Consider the following 15,671-nt stretch of genomic DNA (forward strand, 5'->3'; position numbering starts at 1 on the left):
CTTTTTTAAGGTTTTTAAAAGACTTGACCTTAACTGCACTAATGCAATCATCTTGCCATATTCCCGTCATACAAATTAGCCTAGAGGAAGAGCAATTATCATCCCGGAATTTTCTAAATTATTGCCTGATTGCTTCTTCAACCTTTTCCCTCTCAAACCATTCTTCCATCTCTTTCTTCCCGTGTTTCCCTAGGGTATCCCACACAAACCAGCAGCATTCCCTGCCAGTGGCCTCTCAAGTGTGTTTTTCCCTGACCTGGGCAGGATTTGCTTTGCCAGTTTAGCTGTGCTGTAGGCTGTGGGCTTCCCCAGGCAGGAGTTTGATCCTCAGCAAAAAGGAGCGTGGAAAGGGCTCTGGAAGTGGCTCTCTGCAAACACCTCCTTCCCAGTGCTCAGATGAAACCTGTCTGAATTGCCGCTGTTGTTATTTGAACATTTCACAGATCGTTCTACAGGGACAGTTGGGGCTGCTCCTCCTCCAGGTAGCATTTTGAATCTTGTGGTTATCCAGCCGTGTAATGACTGTAATAGCTGGCACAGTCAGCCTGCTGTAGCTGTACTGAGTTTTATTTCATTTTCTCGGTGACCTGGGTTTGCTGCTGGTTTTGTTGGGTGTGTAATTGTGCCCTTGAGGAGATGAGGAAGTCCCACCTGTTACAGTTTTGGTGCTGCTCAAGTGTATTAGCTATTTAGCTTCTGTGTATTGGAAAGAGATGGAGAAAGAGTGTCAATGTAATTCTGAAATTTCCCAACCTTTTATTGTCAAGTTTGGGGTTTTCTTCCAGCTTGTAGAAGACCCCAAAGAGATTTGATCTAAATTTTACTATCAGTGTTATTGTGAGAAGAAACTCCACATGGGTGCTGCATATACAGTTAACATACTTTTATAAGAGAATCCTCTGTAACTCTTAGAGGATCAGATTTGTCATCCTACTTTTCCATAGGGAAAGGATCAGCTTTCTGATATAAGGAAATATATAGGGATCAGTTAGATTTGGAACCCAATAGAAGAATGTGGAAGAATTGGAGGGTTTGCATTGTCAATATTTTCTGGTCTGCAGTGAGGTTTGTTAACCTTTTAATTCCAGTAACTCTGATAATGCTTTCTCTCCACATAAAATAGATTTTAATTGATCCATCCACTGTGCTTTTGGACTACTTCTCACATTGAGATGTGGAATCAGCTGTTGCTGTTTTGCAGTTTACACAAGCTCATCAGAGGAGGCTACTTCCTGTAAAAGATTCCAGATTTCTGATTCTCTTTCCCCAAAAGTTATCTATGTGAAAGCAAATATTTCATATCTGCCAGGCTCCAATAACTAAGCTACACTTCAAAATAAATTGAATAGCAAAAATTCAATAAACCTAATTTAGCAGTAGCATCCAGGAGCATTTATCTTCTCTCAGGTTAGAATGGATTTTGACAGAGCTGCTTGTGTTCAGCTGCAGCAAGCACAAGGCATTCCTCTGCAGCTGTTCCATCCTCAGCCTCACAGGAGACAGGAGATGTAACTGGATGTTCTTCCTTCCTGGCAGGTCCTGGACTGGATTGAAAATCACGGGGAAGCCTTTCTGAGCAAACACACAGGAGTGGGGAAGTCTCTCCACAGAGCACGTGCGCTGCAGAAAAGACACGATGACTTTGAAGAGGTAGCACAGGTAAGAGTCTGAACCAGACACTTCTGCTGGCTTCATTTTTGTCACTCCTTTTGCATATTCAGAAAAAGCTGTCACTGCTTTGGGCCATGCTGCTCTCTTCAGTCATTTGGAGCTGCCCAGGGTTCTGTCTCCGAGGTGGGGAACTCAGGGTGCACACTGCAGAGCAGGGTGGTGGCAGGACTTACAGTCAGAAAATCACCACACTGGGCCAATGAAAGGTCTCAAGGCCCATGAGAAATTACAAGCAGCTTACGGGAAAGCAGCACTTTCTGTTGGGACAGAGAGGAGAATGGTTATGAGGGAGAGTGATGGAAAAATCAATCCTAACTCCTCGATGGAGACTGAGGGCCTTGAGCATAAGGTGGGAAGCAGTAGTCAAGAAGGAGGAGAAACACCAGAGTTTGTAATAAAGACAAGTGCCCTTTCCATCCTTCAGTGCATTATGTGGAAGGGTTTGTTTTATTTTGGACTGAGAGGCAATAATTACAGTTAGAATTTGTTATTGCTATTGTTATTCATTTTCCTCATAGGAAAATGTAAGCAAGATTTTTTCAGGAATTTGGTATGAAGCTAAAATCCTACAGCTATTCCTTGAAGTGGAGTCAGAGTAGATGTTTAAACATACATCCTGTCCTTATTTACAGAATTTAAAAGAAAGAAGACTTTTTGTAAGTTCTTCCATGGATTGAAATAGATTTTTTGTTGTTGTTGTTTTCCCCCTAAGTATCCATGGTCAGAAATTACCCAGTCTAAGCTCTGACTGTCAGATCATGTTACACCATTTTGGGGTAGATTTGAAACATCTCCTACCTGTAACTGATAATCTGTAAAGACACTTCTCCTTTGGGTATTTTGGATAAATTCCTGATTGATCTGTGTAAAGCAGAATGTATCAGATGCTTTGTCCTCCTGATGCACACAGGGCAGGTTATTGCACAAATGTTTCAATGTGGCATAAGATAAAAATTTACTAGATTTTAGTTTTGGTTTTCTGAGAAACCTTTCCCACGTGCTGGCCTAGTTTAGTTTTAGATATTTCCAGTAACAGGGACATACCTCTTTCACTGTTTCCTCAGGGAAAATATTTCACCTGATGGCAGCTACTGATGAGATATTTTTTCTCCTTTCCCTCATAATGAATTTATATTTCTCTCAATCTCTTTTTTTACTATTATTCCCTTGTTTATATCCTTGCAGTCTTATTTATCTCTCTTAAGGGGATAAATCCCAGGAAATGGAATGAATTAACAACCCTGAAAAATCTGTGGAATGTTGTCATGTCTTCTCCTATGTTCCTCTTAACCATGTTCAACATATTTAATTCTGCAAATGCTATTCTAATTCACCAATCCCTTGAAAATATTTTCCAATCAATGTTGTTGGAAATTCAAATTACCAACATCCTTCTTTTTATTAGATTTTCAGCTCTTGATGGAGTATCCCATTGCTTGGCTTGCTAATGAATTTCAGTGTTACCACTCAGCTGTGATGGGAAATCCTTACATAGCATTGACAAATCTCACAGCCTGAAATCAGCAGTTCTGCATTGGTGGCTTTCTAAAATTTCATGGAACCACTTGTGGATTTAATCTTTCTCGTAATAGGCTTGAATTTCTAAAAACTTAAATTTCCACACATTTATTAAAATGGATTTTAGGCTGGGGGTTGCAAACCATAGTTCTGGAAGAGCTCACCCAAAAGCACAAGTTAGTGTTAGTTTTCATCCTAAAATCAATATTAGGGTCCTTTCCAGAATGAGTGCTCGACTCAGCTGTTATTGGATGGGCTGGCAAATGAAAATTAGGATCATGTGATATACAGGAGCTCAAACGAGGTGACTTCATGTTCTTTGTGTCATTAATATTTTCTAAATCCCCCTCCTCTGATACATTATCTTCATAATATCTGTTACATCTCACATTTTCTGGATCATAGTCAGCATTTTTTCTACCTTCTCTCTGAGTATTACTTAACTGGAGATGTAGGAAACAAATTAAGAACAGGTGAGAAGAGTCAGAAAAATAACAGGGTCCTGACAATAGAGATGAGAGCAAGCCGTGTACCTGTCTGCACATGGAAACAACAGCTCACGAAGGCTTGCTCCATGGGCTGATGGCATTTGGAGATCCATGCCCCCATCAGGGCTGAGGAACCTTACAGTGAGCAGTTTGCACCTGTAGGTACCAGGGTAAGTCAGAATATAATTCTGTGCTGAAGACTTTCCTGACCTCCCTGCTGGGCCTCCTTCTGTACCAGTCAGCACCTCTCTGTAACTGCAGACACGTTTCCTTTCACTTCACAACGACAAACTCAGAGCAAATGGATCCTGTTCACTGGGTGACCACATGTGCTCAAATGAAGGTGGGTGATTCAAAGAGGGATGCAGAGGAAAGAAGTCTTTTTACGAGCTTATAGGACCTCTGGAGTTCCTCTGATTCCTTGACAGTGATGGGCAGAATCACTGAGCGTCTCCTTGCTCTGCCTGGACTTCGTGAACGTGAAGTTTATGGTGCATCCCAATTACAAATAATTGACAGAAGGTGAACCTGGTTCCTTCCCAAGGGCTTTGACAGGAACCCTTTGCTCTGGTGCATTCCATGAGGTTATCATTGCTGATTTATGAGGCCTGTCTGCAGTGTGACACTGGAATGTGGTGCTGGCAAATGGACATAGGGACGCGCAGTGAGGGGTAGGGAGAGGAATCTCAGCTTTATCTGAGGTCAAGGACTTGGGAATACAATACTCTTTGCTTTGGTCAGAGTAATGGGGTAAGGGGAGAGTCCATAAATTTATCACATCTGGAATTCTCTTGCAGAAGCTTCTAGTGGGGTTGATTTTACAGCTGGGGAATAAATCTCCTCTCTACTTTGATTATGACTAATTTTTAGTCTTCCTAACTTCCTTCTTGATGCTTAAGACTTTACAGTTGGTTGGAAATTAACTCTAAGTTTAAATAGTTGTTATTTTTCTTAAGCTAGCAAACATCTTTGCCATGGCTGGGGTGGATAACTGGCTGGACTTTTTCCCAATACAACCGTGTAATAAAGCAGATATGCCACCATCCTAAGAAATTGTTGAATTTGCCCTTTCCCCTCATCAGGATGTTAATTACTAGCTTTAATGGCAATAAAAAGGGTAATGCTTGTTTTCTTAAAAAAACCAAACAACAATACAAAAAGTGTTCTCCTGACTCTCCTGGTAAGTTTGGCAATATAAGCAATACTATTTCCTAATGGCAGTTCTCTGATAAAAAAGCTTAGTCTGCCATACAGAATAAATTTATACTCAAAAATCCACCTTTTTTTTTTTTTTTTCTCTGATACATTCGTTCTTATCTCTTGCTGTTTCAGGAGGGTATTTGCAAAGGTCAGACTAGAACCAATTTTCAGGAGTCTTCTTGACATTTTTAACAGGGGGCAAAACATTCCTGGTTTTCCTTACTGTGTATAAACCAGAGTCTCGTGTCTGGCATTGCTGTGCTGAGAAATGCTGATTGACTGACCTGCCACTGCACTATTGAGAGGTGGAACATTCTCCCTCTCTGTCTGATTAGAAACTGCAGGTTGATAAATCTGGATGTAATGATTCAATCAGGCATGGCCCAAATAGATCCCATTCCTGAATACAGCTGTGCTTGGAAAATGTCAGTAATTTTACAGCACTGTGTTGTGGGCAATAGGAAATGTGATTTGGGGTCTCCTTCTCTCATAACTGCTGTTTAGACAAAGCCCTGGCAATTTTTCTGACTGTATTTATGCTACATGGAACGCACAGATGGCAAATGTTTGAATTTGGATTAAAAAGCCCGAGCTCCTGGGAGGGAGGTTGTTATCTTGTGTATACCTGCAGCCGTTTCTCAGCCAGCGCTGGTGCTGCTCGCAGGCTGCCACCGTGAAAGTGCCAGCCTGGGCACAGCACAGCGCCCGCCCTGCACTGAAATTCTGTAGCCAGGCATTATCGAGACATCACCAAAGGAATATCACTCTGGATGTAGCTGCAGTGTTTGGCCTCTTTGCTTGGCTGGAATTATTTTTTGCAAATCAAATAACTGTAGTCCAGCCGGTTATTGTTGTAAATCAAAAGATAATTTCATTTTAGGCTCTGTAACTTTTCCTCATTCAGGGTTTTTATCCTGAAAACACCCTGCCTTCCAGTCGGAAAAGCCTCCCAGCACTTCAGCGCTATCCAGCTGATCTGCACGAGTTGGAAGCACTTCTGTTCTGAGTACATGAAGAGAGGGTCACAGATCGTCTCCTCTCTTGTGGCATTCCCTGCAGTCACAGGTCAGGGTTCTTCTCAGCGCCTCCTCTGCTCACTGCGAGCACTGCTGCCTTTGTGCTGCTGCAGAATAGGGAATGTCCAGGGAGGCTGCTCTGATAATCGCTGGCATTCTGTAGGTCTGAATGAATGGTCCAAACGAGCATTCCTGCAGCCCTGCTGCCTTCCCGAGCTTTTCCCTCGGACGTGCAGTTGAGGTTTGCTGCGGTTCGGGTTTATCCTCGCCTGGGCCGGGAACCAGCGCGGGTTTGCACCTGCAGGTGGCACTCGCAGTGCGCTGGAGAGCCTGGAGCCCTCAGGGAACCAGGGCCGGCACTTCTCATCCAAACTACCCAAACACTGTCTCGCAGTGACATGAAACAGGAGGGGAAGCTGGCTCGCTCCCTGTCCCATGGTGTTCTCCCAACCCAGACAAAACTCAAGTTGTTCAAGGTCACCCAGAAAAACAACCCCCTCTAATATTTTAATTTTTTTTAATGCAAAGCTGGGCGGTCCGTGGTTTAAGTCAGGCTTGTCATCTGTGTTTATGGGATGAGCTGCTCTCAGATCTTTGCAGCTGTTCTCAAGGATCTCGGGCCACATTAAGCTCACAGCTACAACTGGGTTTACATTTAGTACCTGTGTGTGTGTTTGCATGCAATAGTTGGTGGATTTTTCATGGTAATCCAAAGGCACTGATGTTTACAAGGTGAAATAGCACAACAAAGTACGTGCTCTGAACAGCCTTGGCTCAAAATGTGTGGGGCTGTCCCTTCTTACCAAACACAGTGAGGAGGTTGGCTGGAGGCTGAGTGGGGCCATCAGAGTTCATGGGGTTTGTCCAGTGCAGCAGCTCTTGGTTCAGACCTTGTGTCTGGAAGAGTTTTGATGTAGGTGCAAGGCTGGATCCTCTGTTCCTGACTTTGAAAGCTTTATGGGATCCATTTTGCCAAGGCATAAATGCAATGCAGTGGACTATTCTTGAATTATTGCAAAGAGGAGCCAGACAAAATGTGAGGAAAATGCTGGGCTTTGCACTCTGGCATTTGGGAAGCCGTTCAGTGTTCCTGTTCTTGGGTATCTGTGCTTGTCTTCCTACAAGACAGCTTTGGAGGATCATGATTAAACACCTGAACACTGGCTTTGTACCATCAAAGTTAACCTTTGTGTACATGCACAGTTCCTTTAAGATCCAGGTCTCCCTTTTATTCATCTCAGGGAGGTAAATGTATTTTCTGCAAGTGAAGGCTTTCAGCAGAGACCTTGAAAGCCAAAGGCCTGCATCAGCTACAAGAAATCAAAGCTCAGGAGATATTCTTCATCTAAGAAGCAATTTGTTCTCCAGTATTCCTTTCTAGAGTATTCCCTTCCTCCACTGTAGTGTTCCTAAAATACTGTCAGTTCAGAGGTTTTGAAAAGCCCTCACAGATAAAAAGAACTTCAGGTGCAAATATGTTGGAAAAAAAATACAGTTATGTTGGGTGTCAGATGAAATATCCAGAGGATCCAGTAAGAAATTTTTCAGGTAAAAATTGTATTCTGTAACCTCTCAGTCCCACATAGTTTTACTTGAACTGATCTAAAATTATAAGTAGTAATTTAATAGTCAGGCCAAAGCTGAATTGCTAACAGCTACTTGTTTGGCCTTCAGGATGAAAATTCCAGCTCTGTTGGATGTTGTTGTTCTAAAGTTTGGCATGAAGTTCAGTACTGATGTAAAACAACTAGGAATAAATTAAGAGTCCATGTTGATAATGAGCACTTAGGAAGCATTGTCCTAGTGTGGGTTTTTTAATTATTATTTTGTTTTACTTTTTACAATTTTGTGACCTATCTGGTTGTTGAAAGGAATCGTTTGTTGAACATACAGGTTTTTTGCTTTGGTTGAGTGACTAAAATCCTAAGTTGGATAAAATATTAAGCCAAAATAGGGAGAAAACAGACAATTAAACCGAGTAAGAAATATGTTCAAAGTTGGCAATAATAACTGTACTTTCAATAATGCCAGATCTTTTTTAAAATAACAAAAAGCATGAGATAGACATCAAAAAATCAGGCCTACTCTGATTTTCATCAGCCTTTACATGGCCATTAGCAAGTTCTGAAGCTATAATCTGCATTTTCCTCTTTTCTTCATTTATGTAAATGTATTCACTTCTACACAAAGAGCAAAAAATACCCACTGGCAGGAGATTACACAGCCCTTTGTACCACGGTGCAGGAGCTCCAGAACTCTTGGTTTCTCCTCCTGGCTGGCACCAGGCTGCATCTGGCAGTCACAGCCAGGAGCTCAGTGGCAGTACAGGGGCTGTCTGTGAAGGTTATCTGGGGACTGCTGGGTCCAAAAGCTTCTCACAGCACACCCAGGGCTGGATAGTTTATCATGGGAGCCGTGGTGCAGCTCTGTAAGTGAAGTCTGGAAGCCCTGGGTGGCTCTGGACCTGTCTGCACTGCAAGGGCAGAGGTACTGAAATGGTTCTGCACAGCCTGGGCCAGGGAGGCTGGGCAGGCTCGGGGACATTGCCTGGGTGGGTGTGATGCTGTGGGGACCTGGCTGCCAGAGCTCAGCCAGGAGCAGGGCGTGTGGGACCTGTTTTACCTGGGGAGGTGGGAAGGACTCCTCGGAGCACATCGTGGATATCAGTCCCACAGAGACTCTGGCAGCAGCAGCCTGGCAAATCTTGTGGAGGCAATGGAGCTGAATTGGTGGCTGGTGGAACTCATGATCTATTGCTAGGGGGAGTCTGTTTGCAGACAGGCTCTGTAATGGCACAGAAATCTTCCTGGCACTTGTGTAAAGGGCTGTATCTATTATCCATGTCTTTGAGTTTGCATTTCTGTGTATTTCTCCTCCAGCTCAAGGTGATTTTCTTTCCAATTTCTTCTCTTCTAAAACCACTTGACAGCTGGATCTTTTCATTAAACCTCTTGCAGCATGATTCACAATCTAAATGCTCCCTGTAAAATCTCAAATCTTGGCAACACAGTGCATTTTTTTTTACAATTGCCAGGGGGTAGCTTCCTATCACTGTTTTTTTGGGTAGGTTTATTTTTGTGTCTTTAAAATATGTTCCTTTAATTCTCTGTAAATGCTTAATGCTGTTCCCATGGCAGAAAGGGAGACAATTAAGCTATTTAAGAAATACATATTTTTAATTCTGGAGTTTCTGGAAAACAGAATTTCTATTGTGTGGTGAATTCTGAGATTTTGAACTAATTTCTTTTTGAATCAGAAGACAGCAAATGTTTCCTAAAGAAGATAAGTTCTGGAATTTGTTTCTTCAAGGATCAAAACTTCTTAAAGAGAACACTGGAAAATTATAGCATATAGTAATATATATTATATAAACCAAATGCTAAAAATACATTCAATATGGTACTGATGTATCAACTGAATAAACCTAGAGCCAAAACAAAAGGTATTTACCTCCGACAATTTCTGTGAAATATACCCACTTAAAAAACTCACTGCTGTTCTGACTGACCTGTCTGTGTTGATGAAAACCATCATCATCTAAAGGCTTTTAAAACTTTCTGGTCATTTTTCTTCCTGCTGTTCTTATTGGCAGGTCAGTGGGTTATCAAACTGTACCTTATCGATTCCAGAAGATGAATTGCAGCAGTGTCCAAGTCTCATTTGTGATGGTGGTGGAGTGGTGCTCTTCAATTCTTGCAGCTATTGATAACAGGGAGGCTCCAGGGGACAGGAGTGACGCTGTGGATCTCATCAGCATTTTCACTTTGTGATTCTGTTCCAGTGCAGGAGGAGGAGCTGCCCCAGGCTGTGCTGCTGCCTCTGGGCCAGCCAGTGATGGCTTTAGGAGAATGGCACAACTGGTTATGACACTGCTGCCAAGCACAAACACGCTGCTTTGCACACACTGCTAAAAAGGAAATTTAATGTAGATTAATCCAGTGTCGGGGATTTGTATGCAGTAACAGAGCAAAACAATTTTCAAGGACAGATTTTAAGTATTTGTTATCATTGCGCAAATTTTCTAGAAATAGACTGAGTTCCATTAATCACTCTGCTACACAAGATTTAGACTTCCAATTTCAGACAAATTGCTTATAATTAACTTGTTCTGAAGAGTGGAGAATCCAGTTGGATGGCTCCACACTGCAGAGGAGTTGCTTGGTTGTATGATTCTGCCTCTCCTCTTTCCCTATCATGGATCCCTAATTGTCCAGATGAAGGATGTTGTCTTAGTCCCTCATCAGGTGTTTGAATTCTCTAAAAACTACACTTGCATTATCAGACTACTTCAGAGGTTTTGTACTGATTATATATAAGTTGAAAGTATTCAACCATCTTGTTATTGCATATAAACCTATTTTTTAAATTTATTTTCCTGTGATAGTGTTCAGATCTCAGTTTCCCCTGTATAAAGATAGGGAAACCTCATTGGATTTACAGAGTTCTTTTGGAATCAGACATGTGAAAAGGGACAAAAATCCTAATGTGCAAATAAATAATTCACTTGTTGATTCAGTGCCTGTAACCCAGCCTTTAATATTGCCCTCCACCCCTGTGGTCTATGAGGTCTGGTTTTGCAGAACCCAGTCCCAGGGAAGCACTGTTCTGTGTCACTGGAAATGGCTTCTGCTTTGAGCTTTTAGGCACCTTTGTTTAGTGTCTGCTTCCGAGCACCACCACATGCACAAACACAGAGGCCTCTCCTCCTTTGCTGAGCTGGGGAGAGAAATTCGAAGGTTGACAGGAGAAAGCAGGCAGAATCAGCATTCTCATGCCTCCACATTTGAAATGAAGCTTGTTTGGAGAGAAAGAAAGTGCAGAATTTGCAAGAAGTCAGGAGCTGAGACAGGAGGTGTCTGAGCTGTCAGTGAGTGTGTGCACACGAGTTAGTTTAGCATGACTGCCTGTTTTAGGATGCAGCTGATGGAATAGAAACCACTGCGTGCTCCAGAACAATGCCACTGCCTCCTATTAACATGCAGCTCTCATTTTTATCATTTTGTTTTGTCCAATGCATGAGATTTTGTCGGTGCTGGGTTTTTCTGTGTAGAGTAGGTGAGCCTTTGTGGCACAGGTGAGATCCACAGCTTTGCAGCAAGCAGAGAGCCGAGCCTGATGCTGCTTCCTCTGGAGTGATGTCAAGGCTCAGTTCAGAAGTGCACAGCACAGTAGGGTGGTTGTGGCTTGGTAATGTCAGAGAATGGGATGTGCAGCTTCATGTTAAATGTGTCAGCTGAAGGGGGTGTCCTGTTGGGTGGAAGGAAGGGTGTTTCTGCTCAGAGACCAGAGATGCCTGAGAGCACTGGGGTCTGGCCTCTGGCTCCTGGTTACTTTGCCAGTGGCCAAGATTTAGATTGACAACCAGAGCTTGGATTTGCCAATGCCCACACACCAAAGCTGAGTGCAGGAAGGACTGGAAACCTGCAGTGCTTCACGGTGGGGAAGGGTCTGGTACCATCCCAGTCTTATTGGGTTTGTTTTAGGCTTGAGATACACCTAATTGAAATCTCTTAAAAATCAGAGGTAGGTGTTTGTTCCCGCCAAAAAAGTGGCTCAGATAAATACTACCCAGTCAGGAATGCATTCACAGGATTTTTCCTTTGGGATAAAATAACCTTTTCTGACCTGGGGTGGAGAACTTCTCCTCCCAGTTGCAGACCCCTTCCCCAGGGATTCAGTTTTATCTGTGCCACAGCACAGCCCCTCAGAGCACTCTGAGTGATGGGCACAGCTCAGGCTTCACTGCTCTGTCACGCCCTGAAAACCAGCGGGGAGAGAAGCAGCCCCACAGCGCGGCCAGGGCTGTGCAGCCACGCTGAAACGCGTCATCCCTCCCGAGCGTGCTCCCCCTGGGGTGGGGAATTGGGTCACTAGGTCATTTAAACATTGCAAATTTAGGTTTTTTTTAAGTGCATGAAAATGTGGGACAAGAAAAAAAAAATATATATATATATATATTTCAGAGCACAGAGCAGAATCTGATTTGTGTGCTAACATCAGGATGTGAAGAAAGGAGATTATTTTGGGATGAGGATGCTGGGAGGAATGGGACTTGCTGTTTGGACCTGCTGCACATGCCTCCAGGGTGGGGTTTGGCACAGGGACAGCAGGCAGAGAGAAATCAAAAGACAACTCAAAGAGAATTTCTCTGATCTTTGCTTTTGTCTCATGTTGTGGCCAGTTTTATCCTTTGAGGGGTGATTTGGGATTTTTGAAGGGGATTGGATAGGGACAGGGAAGGACTCAGCAACACTAAATAAAGAATACACTAGAAAGCTGTCAGGATTTTTTAATAGTAAAAAATGTGGCAGATGTTGACTACAGAGGCAGTATCTCATATGCCTGCAATATTCATGGAGATCTAATTCTTGCCAAAAATCAGTATGTTTTATAGCATGAAAATTTCTGGTGGGAATGCCTCTGTACCAGATCTCTCACTGTAAGTCATTATTAAGATATATTTATCTCAGATCATGTGTGGCCCCCTAATAAGAGCCAGAAATAAAACCATGATATCTTTCTAAATCTTTGTTTTGCTTATGGATAAGCTGATTTGAATTTCATTCACACAGCTGAACACATTTTTAAAATGCACCGCATATGAGTGCTTTCTGGCCAGCATGAAAAATGTTAGTTCCTGTCTGGAACTTTCCTGAAGTATAGGAATAAGTCTAGTATAAAATAAATGAAATGGTTTTTTGCTTCCAGAGTAGTGAAACCTCCTTCCATTTTTCTCAATATAAGTATGCAATACATCTTCCTAGGTGTTACAGGAGATTTTAATCTTTGGAAGTTTTAGGGGAGGCAAAAGCCTTTAAGTCCATCCTGCTTTGGTGGCACCTCTGATCAACGAATGTGATGGGTAAGCAACACAGGCAGTTCACATGTCAGGGAAGTAACAGTGGTGAAAAATTGGTTTATAAATCTAATAAGATTAGGAGAATGGTTTCTACTCATTTGAAACAAATTCCAGTGTGTAAGCCATGACAGAGAGATGAATTAATATTGACAGTGAAGAGATTCTGAGTCCAAAGGGACCATCTTGCTGACCTGCTCCTAAAGATGCTCAGCTAGAACAAGGAGGTGAAGTAAAAAGTTACTTCAATTTAATTGAAGCTGGGGGAGACAGTTTTATTATTGTAGATAGCAGAGGGGAATTCTCCATGCAGTTATCTGAGGTCCAGAGAGCAGGGAGATGGGGATGGATGTTACCTGAGTGATGGGAAGGTGGTGTGTGTGTTCACAAAGAATGCTGAGAAACCTCCTTTTGCCAAATGTAAATACCCAAATTGTGAACAGCACAGAAGTGTTGGTGTTTTATTCTAATTGTGTGTTTGTTTCTGGCAGGCAATGGACTGAAGTGTGAGGTTTATTCTGGAAGGAAAAAGATTTTTTTTTTAAGTGAACCATTTTTAAGTGATTCTTTGCTACAAGTTAAATTTAACAGGGCAAATTGGAGGGACCCAGGAGAACACCAAGGGTTTCCCTGCTTCCCTCTGAATCTCAGGGGAATATTGACTGTACTGGGACATAGCACCACAAGATGTGATGTCCTCACTGAAAGCATCTCCTGCACTGCTCCCACTTGGGCTGGTGCAGGGGAGCTGATGCAGTGCAGTGTGTCAGGGAGGAAACCTGTATTCCAAAGGAGCAGCAGCAAAAATTTAATTAAATCTCTGCATCCTTCCTCAGGCAGCAGCAGTGCTCTGACCGTGCTAAAAGAACATGGCAGATCTTCCTCTGTATTTTTTCTGCCAACAATCAGTTTGCTTGTCGGAGGTGGCCTTTCACTTATGGCAAAAAAAGAGTTCACTGCAAATCTGGAGGTCCTGTGGTACATAAGTGGTACATTTACCTTTTTGCAGCAGCTTGTGTTGCTTTTTTGTCGTATATTACCAGACAGAAAGAATGATTGTCATGTGATGTGTATGCAGCACTGTGTTGTACTCCAGACTGGTGGTCTCAATATTCAGCTGGGCAGGAATTCTTAAGCAGCAAAATCAGGAGAATGTGAGTCAAAGTTTTGCCAAATTTTCTTCAGTTAAACATTATCTCATTCTATGGACAGTCCCATTCCACTCCAAATGGGCTTCAGGAAAGGTGTTATAACCCATCTTCACATTAATGGAAATAAGAGCACAGCTGAGCCAGGGTAGTGGTTGTGGGGGAAATGGAGAGGAAATGCTTTACTAACATATTTAAAGTAGGTTTTATAAAAATAGAGGCACAGAATTCCCATTCTCACAAGTTTATTTCTGCTTTTGTTTTCAAGGCAACCATGATGCCAGTTGTACTTGGTGCAGGCTTTTCCCAGTGCTGCTGACAGTCCAAAGCCTTTTAATGCAGTTGTTGCTGTGTCTTTGAAATCTCCAAACCATGAGCATGATATTAAAGCCCGAATGCCTGGAGTTATTTCAATCCCAGAGACCAACCAGACTTGATAAAGCTGTCGTGACTGCACTCGTGTCTGTAGGGTTCAGGAAAGATGTGATCTGAGCTTTTGGGACAGAAAACAATACCATGCCCTCCTGGATTGCTGCTCACCTTGGAGCTGCTCCATGTTTATTTCTCCACCTGCCTTCCCTTTTGCCCCTATCATAAAGAAGTTGTGGAGCTTTGCTGTGAACCACATGGGGTTTTTGAATGATATTAATCATTTAAGAAGCTTTCAAAAGAAGCATTTCAGTCCTGACAGTTGCCTTCTTGTGCTCCCTTGTTATTTCCACAAAAGAAAATGCTTTCCTGATTTTTGCTGAATTTCAAAGGCGCAGTTATCACACAGTCACTTGAGCAGCTCTCAGTTGTAACTCTGCAAGTCAGTCAATTATGAAATCAGGCAGTGATGATTCTGTTTCAGTGGTACCCTCACTGTGCTGGGTAACACCCAGCAGTGAGTTTGTTTCCTGTTTGGCACCAGAAGTATTGCTTTGTTATCTTCACTGTCCTTTCCTTGCTGCTGCTCACTTTCATATTCCTGTTCCTGTACAAGGATGTTTGCAAAGTGAAGGGACAAAGCTGTTTTCATGTGTATTACCAAGGATAAAACACTAGAATAAAACCTAGCCAATAATCATCAATTTCAGGTATCTTCCCTAATTCTTTTAGATACTTGCAAAGATCATAAAATATTGAAACAGCAGGAGTATTTAATCTCATTATTATATTCTGTTTGGATATGCTTTGACCAGAAGAGCAATGAGGTGGCAGGAAAAACCCCTGAAATATTCTTATAACACAAAGTGAGCCTAGATGTGATTTACTTTCCCAGCTGTCCTCTCTTGGTCTCAGGATGGCATTGAAGATGGCTGAGAAGTGGAGATCTCTGCCATGAAAGCTTTTGTTCCTTGTGTACTTGTACTGTGTACACACAGATGTGCATCTCTGTGCCTTTACACACTTATTAATATTAAATGAGAGGTGTGATTTTAAATGTAATTTAAAACGTTGTTTCACTGTCTATTTCACTTGCATTTCATTGAATAACGTTTGTGGTCACACTGGAGTTAATTAGCATGAGTGTGGTAATGGAAGTGTTTCCTACTTGATGTATGAGTGCACTCCTGATTGAGATGAACAATTGATGGGATGAAATACACCATAGCCAACATTTTCTTTTAATCTAAAGTAAGCACTCAATATGAAATAGCACAAAGAGGAACTCTTTTAGCTAATGTATTTCCAGCTATTAATTCTAATCTTGCTTATTTATTAGTTTGAAGGTCTAAAGTAGCTTTTAATCAATTTATCTGGCATTTCAGAAGTGGATGTAATGTGTAAA

General features: G+C 42.2%; 1 protein-coding gene across 4 annotated transcripts in view; it reads left to right on the plus strand.

Moving 5' to 3' along the window:
- The window catches only part of KALRN (kalirin RhoGEF kinase), a 467,474-nt gene that overhangs the window by 250,711 nt on the left and 201,092 nt on the right, over positions 1-15,671 (plus strand). For all 4 annotated transcript variants that reach the window (XM_063400879.1, XM_063400874.1, XM_063400877.1 and 1 more), the window contains exon 10: positions 1,537-1,659. In XM_063400879.1, the coding sequence (XP_063256949.1) occupies positions 1,537-1,659 (123 nt within the window). The remainder of the gene's footprint in view (positions 1-1,536; positions 1,660-15,671) is intronic.

This window comes from Prinia subflava, chromosome 6 (assembly GCF_021018805.1).
Source record: "Prinia subflava isolate CZ2003 ecotype Zambia chromosome 6, Cam_Psub_1.2, whole genome shotgun sequence".
NCBI classification, from domain to species: Eukaryota; Metazoa; Chordata; class Aves; order Passeriformes; family Cisticolidae; genus Prinia; species Prinia subflava.